Consider the following 10,066-nt stretch of genomic DNA (forward strand, 5'->3'; position numbering starts at 1 on the left):
GCCTGCGCGTCCGGAGCCTGTGCTCCGCAACGGGAGAGGCCACAGCAGTGTGAGGCCCGCGTACCACAAAAAAAAAAAAAAAAAAAAAAAACCTCAAAATTCATTGAGAAAATATGTCATAGAGACCCTCTTTCTCTTTTTTCTATTTTATACTGTCTGCAAAGACCCCAATCTTTAGTGTAATGTTCACTTTGATGTTCTGGATTTATCTTAATATGATTTAACAAGATTACCACCATTTACACAAACTGCTTTTGAGAGCTTTCCTAAAACCATCCAATTATCTTTAATTGTACATTGCATCTACCCCATAGCAACCACAAGCACTCAATCGTTCAAAATATGAAAAATTTCCCCTAAACATTTTCTATTCAAGAGTCCTAATCTTCTATTCTCAGAAGATATGCTTCAGAAACTTGAGAGGTATATCCATAAATATACCAAACCAAAGCAGCAGAAAATTCAGTGTTATCATTTTACTGACACACACACACACGCACGTGTGTATATAAAATCTTGTTATAGTAAAATATCATGTTTATGAAATCATCTGTATGTAAGACTCCTAAAACTAGGTAGGGAAACATCTATTTTACTAAAATTTCAATTCAACAAAAAATGTATACAGTTTTTTTCCATTTTGTTGTAATAGGGTTTGTTCCACAGCACATTAATTTCCAAGTATTTTCATGAAAGTTTTCATGTTCTCTCCTAATATACCTGTGAAAGGGGGCTATGAGCTGTGATACCTATTGTGCAGTTGAGTAAACAAAGACCTAGAGGAGCTTATCAACTCGTCCAAGCTGCAGAACATAAGGCACCTAGCTAACAGTCCACCATTTATTTTTTTAGACCTTGGAGTGCTATGAAACTCCTACAATTTGTATGCGGGTTTTGTATATTTTTCCTGAGGAGAGTTCATAGCTTTCATTAAATTTCAAAAGGTTTTCTGATCCAAAAAAGAGCAGGAAGCATACTATACTAGCTGATTCTCGTGCCTTCCTATTTTCTATCTGTACCTCAAACTTTCTCACTAGCTTTATGATTGCATCCAATGCTTAGAAACCTGAGATGAGCAGAAAGTTTTTTCAGAGAGTAATTCTGAAGGGAGAAAAAACTCTGAAGGACAAGTGACAAAAAGATAAGGACAGAGAGGAAAGTGGACACAAACCCCAGAAATTCAGAGTAAGGTTTATTTTTTCTTCCTAATTTATGAGTGACACAAAATGTGTCTGACTTTGGCCCACTTAGAAGAGCCCTACCCATTTCCACTTCCCAAAGGAAAAACAAACCTGTGATAACAAAGATTTGGAAACATATCAGTCACTTACTATTTACAGTTTACAAGAGATTATTATAAACATGATTTTGTGTTAATGAAATAATGTCCTATAACAAATTTTAGTAGCTCATAATAACTTACTGAGAGGTTGCTAGCAATTAGGTCGTAACCATATAAAAGAGGTTGAAAATAATAGCATGACAGTCAACTCATGATTTAGACTTACCCTTTAGTTCTGACATCACAGGGTAAAGAAATGATTTCCCTGTAATGAGTCTAAGTGTTTCCCTGTATACTTAGGGTTTACAACTGTTTAAATGCACCAGCACCATGGTTTGAGATCTTCTAAGGAATCTGAGATATAAATTTAATTATAGCAATTGTAGCACCACATATTAGTACTGCGCCATAACATCACCTCCATTAGATGTTTTCATTCATCATAACTTTAGATAATTTTTTCTAATAAAGATATTTCAGGAATTCTTCTCAGTTTCCCAGAGTCTCTGAGTTTTTTAGTTCAGCCCATTTGAGTTATACAACTGAAATGTATGCAAATATTTGACAAAGAAGACTGTAGGGTTATTACTGAATATGAATGAAAGCAAGGGACTGTACAGCAGCATATTACCTACAAGAAAATGAAATTACTTAGGGTTAAGTTTTAAAAAGTTATTAATATGCAGGCTTGACATATGAATAACAAATGATACTGTAAATGGACGTACAATGAATTTTTAAAATTCTGTTGTGGTGAGACAAATGTCTGTCTTAAAACTATTACTAGTGTCCCGATCAGTTTTTAGCAGTTCAATAGGTAATATTTTTTCTTCTCCATACACCTTGTCCTTTTTAAAAAAAATTTTGGAAGACCAGAGAAGGATAACGTTAATCACAAAAAGGTGGGCAAGAGCTCAGTTTTCATATCTGCTATTAACCATCCTCCATTTCAACATATGTAATGTCTTCTGTGATCTACCTCTATAGGTAAAGAGAGAAAAAGAATGTCTGAACTATTCAAAGTAGTTGGTTAAAAGCATAAAAGGATAAGATGATAAAAGTAGTGTGTGAAAAGTATAAAAGTAGTAATAATATGGGGCACTTGTCCGCAATTAAGTTCCTGTACTGGATGCCACATTCTGCTTTCTCTTCAAATGATATAAACTATTTACATTTACTTTTGGAGATCTGCCTTTTCATTAAAAAATATTTATTTAGAAAATTCTAAAGGTTTTATTAAATATATAGTCTTTGTTCTAAAAATTTACATATATTAACATTCTGAAAAAATCATTATAGTTTTGAAATTATGACATTTATATGTTCATACAGAGGCAGGGTATAAACAGATTAACCATGACCCCGCTCCTCTGACCTTTGGAGGTGAGTTCAAAGCTAGTCTCAGAGGAGTTTGCAAGCTTCAGGGCAAAAAATGTAAAACTGATGAGTGTGTTCACTTCTGTGGTCAGAAGTTGACTTTATAAATTTTCAGGATAATTTTCAAAACTAAATAACTTGGCTTCAGAGAAGTAAACTATAGTTAGAAAAAGGCAAAGAAGGGCTGAGGACAGACTGCTATCAGTTTTAAACTTGGCTGTAGCAATAGGGTGGATTACATAGAAAGGAACATGCTTTTTCAGAAGTGCAGGCATGAGTCATTCTAGGGTGCTAGGGTGGGGGTCTGGAGTAAAAAGAAATTCATCTAACTGGCAGGTTTAGCCAAAGATGAAAATGACAAAAATGTGCATTTGGATGGTCCATGGAAACATTTTTTGTTATTTTAACTAAGCTGAAAAATCAATCCTCACTGTCACATGTCTGGGCTCTGGCACTATTATATTCTGCCATGGTTCAAGTCAGTGCAGACTTAGTAACTTGTACACGCAGCTGAAAGCAGGTTTTACACTGACAATTCAGATTGCTAGTGGGAAGCTAACCAGCGATTATCTTGGTGGGCAATAGGGAAGAACTACTACAAAGAGAGGTGAATTGTAATGGTCTGCTCTACAGCATGGATCACTAACCACAAAAATGAAAACGTGTCATCACTGATTCCTGAAAAGTATGTCTGTTACACTTATATGAAGGTTTTTAACAGCGAGGTTTGGAACTGGATATAACCCCCAACACCCTAAATAAAGTCAGAGGCGCTTCCTGAATTATCAGGGTGACTTAAATGCTTTTGTGCCATTTCTACAGTGTGCTGGCAAAGTGAAGAATCACCCTTCTTTATTAAAACTGGCCTTTCATTAGCTGCCTGAAAGCTGTATGCCAGTTCACAGTGCTCTCAAGGCCGACTCAAAGGTTTCCTGTGAAAAGGCGAGCCCTGTGCTGGTATGAAGCAAAGGGTATTTGGTGACAGCCAGACAATAACCAGCACTCAAACCTTCATCTGAACTGGTATGTGCAGTTCCAGAATTCTAACACCACACCCCTCAGTCAGGGACGGAAGCCTGCCAGTCACAGCGCTCTGAACAGAGGGCAAAGGCACAAATGGCTTTTGCTTTCTCTCGTACTTCCTAAACAGCAGGTTAACGAGCAGCAGCAATTAATAGCTGACACCGTATACAGGTCTCAGACTACCTCTCCCACTGGCATCTGCTACTTTTCAGGAGTTCTTTCAATTTTGCTAAGCAAACAAATTCAGCATTAACCTGGCTGAACCTCCATTGTGACCCTCTGGACAACAGACTAATAAGGACAAAAATAAGATCAGATATAATTAAGGAAGAAGAACCTAGGCAGTTATTTTCTTTCCTGTCTTTACTAAAACTAGTTCTCCTGAGATGAACATAACATATATCACATTTACAGAGTAGCTTTCTTCTGAGAAGCTAAAAGTACCTTCCATATTTTAAAATTTTCTAATTTTTAAATACGTTATCTTCTTTTATACTGGTGTGCTTACTAAGTAATTTTTTTTATGGCAACAGTGAGGTATATGCAAAGAAAGGTTAGAGAACTTGAGTCTCTCCTAATCAGACTACTTTTCCCGCAGGACTACCGAATACTTTTCTAGAGGAACATTATAGGTAACCAGCAGATGGTTTTGCATTTTGAAGCTAACACTAATCTTAGCAGATATTAATTCCTCTACTCCCCCATACAGTATTGAAACATTTTGTTAAAAACAGATGAAGTGTACCCACAGGCCAACTAGCCTTAGGTATTGGGGCTGTCTGGACCTCAACTTTAAGTCTACCTCTAGCCCTAAATTTTTTCCATGCCAGTCATACAAAGCTTTTCATTCATCGAGTCTGTAAGACCCCTTTGGTGAAGGCAGTGTAATAGATACCTTTTCTCCAAGCCGAATGCTCCCACATTTCAGAATGTTGATGTCATTTTTACAGTCATCCATGAAGCCACAGATTAGACGGTAATCACTGAAAATGATGGCTGTCATCTTGGTGATGTACTGGTGACACTGGTACTCAGTGATGTTGCCTCGGTGATCCACCAAGCAGGAAACCAAGTAACCTTTTCCAACTGGTTCATCAGCACACTCTTTGATCTGCTCAAAGGAAAGTGGCTGTTTTACACAAGTATTCTATTCTCTTACCAAACAACTTTTACAAAAGAGAGAATGGTATTTTCTTGTTTCTTCTTCCGGGGAAGAAAAAGGAAAACACTTAGAAATGCTTGTGTTTTAAAGAAAATAGTGTGCCATGCCTACTCAGATCGTTGCACCTTCTAGGAAATACCTGATTCATATGCTTTGCAAGAAAATACATACATATACAAATGTTTAGGTAGAACTCATGTTCAAATGGAGTAAAAAGAGCTTTTTAAAAATTTTCAGCTTTGTTGAGAAAATTTATTAAAATGTATTTATTGAAAAGAGCTTTTGACAGCTCTTTTTATAATGATTCTACTGAGAAGTCCCTTTATCCATGCAAAGTACACAATGGACAGTGAGAAGATTAGTCTAAGGAATAGGTCTGAAAAACAGGTGCAGAACTAAAGTCTAGTTGCATATCCCAAGCCAAGCTACACAGCAAACTATTAATGTTAGGTAAACCTAATGACCAAGGGGAGGGAGGGAGGAAGGCATACTATTACCTCTTGACATGACATTAATGTGTTCTGAATTAACTATGGATTTGGACATATGTTTTTGAACCTTGTAGAATCCCAGCTTCAACACTGTGGTGTAGAACAGAAATATGTTTAAATATGATGTTTAGGGACTTCCCTGGTGGCGCAGTGGTTAAGAATTTGCCTGCCAATGCAGGGAACACATGTTCCAGCCCTGGTCCAAGAAGATCCCACATGCTGCGGAGCAACTAAGCCCGTTTGCCACAACTACTGAGCCTGCGCTCCAGAGCCCGCGAGCCACAACTACTGAAGCCTGCGCGCCTAGAGCTCGTGCTCCACAACAAGAGAAGCCACCGCAATGAGAAGCCCGCGCACCACATCAAAGAGTAGCTCCCACTCGCCGCAACTAGAGAAAGCCCCCACGCAGCAACAAAGACCCAATGCAGCCAAAAATAAATAATAAATAAATAAATTTATTTTTAAAAAATGATGTTCAGTGCAGTCTGGCAAGAAGTTTGGGAAGGGGAAGGCCATTGCAAGTCTAATTTGGGTGGTTTGGACATATGATCTAGTGGATCAAGCACAGCGTGACTCCACATGGGTAGTGTTCCTGCCAAGTACACAAAATCACAAGCGCTAATGAAGGAAAATAGCCCCAAAATGTTGAAATTCAGGCATAAAAAAGTGAAATCTACTTACAGGGTTTTAAGCTTGAATTATAAAGCAGAGAAGGTTGTTTAGAAAAAGCCTGTTGCATTTGGAGCAATTAAAAAAAAAATAAAAATGGCAGTTTTGACAAGAGGAAGGAGCCAAATGTAAATGTCTGTTTCCATATAAAGAGAAGGGAATATTTTACTGGTGTTTCTGAAACCAATAGAGACCATTCTCTACTATTTCACCACCTATGGTAAACATGTACACTTGATAAGACAAATACAATCTCCTTTTCCAAAAGGTGCTAGGGTGAAGGACATACCACATACTAATTGTCCTACGGGTCGGTGGGTCTCTTCATGTCTAACCCCAGGATTAAATCCAGAGCAAGTCAAAGACTCAGTTCAAGAGAGGAAATTGTGTTTACTTTTAAAGAAGCAAACCTGGAAATTTAAACAGCCTCACACTGGCTTCAAGAGGCAGCAGAGATCTTCAATAGTCAACAAGCTGAATGCAATGTTTTCAGCTTAACCTTGAGCTCTTTTTTTTTTTGGGTGATGCCTAAAGAGAGGGCCATGAATGTAATTCCAAGAAAAGGGTTTTTTCTTTGTTTGTTTGTGATTTTTTTAAAGCAAAACAGAGGTAAGTTTCAAAAGTGAAAGGAGAAATAGCTGCTTGAAAATCTCAGCATTTATAATTCAACCACTGGAAAAACCCTGCATAAAAAACACAGGAATTGGCTTCCCTGGTGGCGCAGTGGTTGAGAGTCCGCCTGCCGATGCAGGGGACACGGGTTCGTGCCCTGGTCCGGGAAGATCCCACATGCCGCGGAGCGGCTGGGCCCGTGAGCCGTGGCCGCTGAGCCTGCGCGTCCGGAGCCTGTGCTCCGCAACGGGAGAGGCCACAGCAATGAGAGGCCCGCGTACCGCAAAACAAAACAAAAAAAACACAGGACTAGTGGCAGACCCCTGGATTTTAAAACAATGAAGTAGAAGTATTCATATAGGCTCTAATACTGGGCAATCAATGGCTTAAAACTCTGAAGAAAGACCAAGAGACATTTTGAATTGGAGCCTCCATAAGAAATTAAATGTATATTTAGCTTCAATCACCTGAGATTTTACTGAAACACCTATTTGTTCACCACCAATTACAACCAGATGTAGTGTTTGAATGAAAAGTGAATGCTTTTCTTCAACCACTCTATTGGAGAGAAGTTTAATACAATAAAAGAAATTTCTAAGATTAACAGCAAAAAACAGCATTAAATCGTCAACATATTTATGAATGGGAGTAAACTCTGAAGTGGCTGGGGAGCAGATTCTTAAGGTGCCATCAAAAAATGCTATAGTCACTCTATTTTTGACATGAGGCAGGAGAAAAGCAGGCAATATTTGACTCAATCATGGAGAGTAAATAAAAAGTTTGGTTGGCAGTCTTCAGTATTCGTATGATGTTGTTTTCCTCCTTGGAAGGATGCCAAAATTAAGAAAGAAGGTAAGAGGGAGATGTAGTAGAATAAAATGTTTTGTTGGCAACTATGTTCTTCCTGATAGTTAATTTTCTTGACTCCAGTATAATATCCCTCTAGGGAGGGAGAAGTGTCCCTGTTACATTAATCTTTTATAAAACCACAACACCCCAAAAGGTTACAAGAGGGCCATAACATAACATATACATTACAAGGAAGCCAGTTTCATTTTATAAATATAGATGGATAAAACCAGCAAAAGGGGAGATTATTCTGATGAATCTGCATAATCTATGAGCTAAATTTCCACATGGCACTCAAACTGGTATGTACACGAGTCACATAGGGCGTTTGAGGTGCATAATACTGAACCTAGAAGCTGAAGATCAATGTTTTAAAATAAGCTATTCTATTCTGAAGCCCCAACGCATATGAAGAAGGGTCACTGCTTTAAAAGAATAAAGCATATCTGATTCAGTAGTATAAAGTTTGAGGAAGAAAACAGGTTCCACAAGATCCCATAATGAAGAAAGTCAGGAACACAAGCTGAGGACTTATCTGGTTGGAGTAGAGTCTTCCTTAAGACCTCAGGAGAAAATGGTCCTGAATTAAGTCATCAATAGCGTAGTTTGGGGACAAATCTATATGATGCAAGATCTGTGATTATTAACTTTGAGGTAAAAAAATAGCAACTATTTTCTTTGTGATTCTTTCAGTATGAAGAAATCCCCAGCTTCATGGAATTTCTATCACTAATTCTAAAAAATAAAATAAATTAAAATAAAAATTTCAATACCACAATTTTCACTATTATTTGATATTTACACTGAGCCAAGAGAAATGATTGAAAAATATCACCAATTAGCATCCATATAATGTTATACATTTTTAGTAATTATTTTTATTTTTGTTTTTATACTAAACATCCATTTATAACAATATAGACAATCTTTTTACAAACCTTTTTAATGCTAACTCCTATTATTTGAAGCATATGCCCTGTGGTTCAACTGGTCCAAGTGCATAGCCAAAACACTTAGGAATGTTTATCAGCCTCCTGGGGAAACCATTCTGATACGCCTCAGTCATAAGCAGATTGTACAATGTGTGAGAGCACTGACTGATGACAGAAGTGATTGCATTCTCCATTTGGGGACAAAAAGAGCCTGATTTCCAACTTGTCTGAATCAACAGCATCTTATTGTAGGTGTAGGTGAATGTTAAGAAAAAGAAGTCTAATTACACCCCTTTGGCCTATCTCTGAGCCAAGACATAGGTTAATTCCAAGAAAAGTAAAGTAACTGAATCAGTCATTCCTCCCTTAATGACTGGTCTGGTCAACAGATGTAAGTTTCGCTTCTAAGTCATTAAATATGCACAAAATTCTTTCTTTCACAACCTACCTCTGATATGGTAGACTTGCAAACCTCTCTGGCCACAGATTCAAATTTGGGATCTGTAGTTAGGTTCAGCTTATAATTCCATAACAACTAGGTATAAGAGAAAAACAGAACAAAAAAAACCAAAAAAACTCCAGTTAGAAAAGTATGAAATTTAACATCAATGGTTACTATAAATGATAAAATACCATTATACAGAGTCAGATAAAACATATTCATACTTCAGTTAACAAACAAAAAGATAAAATGTCACTGTATTTACAGATAAAAGGAAAAAATGTGCAGACAAAATAAAACACTACCATTCGGACATACATTTTTCTCTATTTTTACTTAAGGACAAATTTTTTTTTAAGTCAGGAAAAAAATTAAAATTAAAATTCCTGATAAGGGTTTCAGAGAAAATATATAGGTTGTATACGCAAAATTCTTAAATCAAAAAGTCTAACCCAGAAGCTGAAGAATTGGTAGGTTTAGTTGCAGATTTCACAATCAACAGTGCTCTTCACACATCATTTTTATGAAGGAGGGCTGAATATTACTTTATTTTTGCAGCTTCAGTTAAAAAATTTCAATACATGATTCAATTTCTGAAAAGTAGCAAAAATGAGCTCTTAAACTCTGCTCAGATGGAGAGACAGAGCAGGGGCTTTGTATGACGTAGAACATGAAGAGGTTTGGGGGGTGGAGGGGCAGTTCACAAGCCTTTCTTTCAGATGGCTGCACTCCAAGACTAAAGAATACAATCACTCATTCACAGATTCATTCAAACATCTGCTTAGCACTTCTTATGATGTACCACACACAGTCTAATCTCAAGGGCTTCATAGGTTATTACAGGAAACAGAAGCAAATGTTTGAGCACATACTGTGTTAGGAACTGGGGGTTAAAAGAGGAGGAGAAAGACAAACACTGTCCAGTGGTGGCTATGGTAATAGCAGGTAATGTGTATTTGGTTAATGGCATCACAAGGTGCCACAGCAGTACAGGGGAGGAGTACCCCACACTGCAGTAGGGGGTTTGGTCAGGGAAGGTTTACCAGAGAAAGTGCTATCTACGATGAAATCTGAAAAATTAGTAGCAGTTAGCCATATTAAAAAGGGTAAGAAGACTGGTTTTTTTTGTGGTTTTTTTTGCGGCACGCGGGCCTCTCACTGTTGTGGCCTCTCCCGCTGCGGAGCACAGGCTCCGGACGCGCAGGGTCAGCGGCCATGGCTCACGGG

At 37.6% G+C, this 10,066-nt stretch overlaps 1 protein-coding gene across 2 annotated transcripts in view; it reads right to left on the reverse strand.

Moving 5' to 3' along the window:
- GLG1 (golgi glycoprotein 1) overlaps nucleotides 1-10,066 on the reverse strand; it is a 161,119-nt gene that overhangs the window by 45,380 nt on the left and 105,673 nt on the right. For both annotated transcript variants that reach the window (XM_007102258.4, XM_007102257.4), the window contains exons 3-4: nucleotides 8,846-8,932; nucleotides 4,578-4,793 (exon numbers count right to left, since the gene is read on the reverse strand). In XM_007102258.4, the coding sequence (XP_007102320.2) occupies nucleotides 4,578-4,793; nucleotides 8,846-8,932 (303 nt within the window). The remainder of the gene's footprint in view (nucleotides 1-4,577; nucleotides 4,794-8,845; nucleotides 8,933-10,066) is intronic.

The sequence above is a fragment of the Physeter macrocephalus genome, chromosome 17 (genome assembly GCF_002837175.3).
Source record: "Physeter macrocephalus isolate SW-GA chromosome 17, ASM283717v5, whole genome shotgun sequence".
Taxonomy (NCBI): domain Eukaryota; kingdom Metazoa; phylum Chordata; class Mammalia; order Artiodactyla; family Physeteridae; genus Physeter; species Physeter macrocephalus.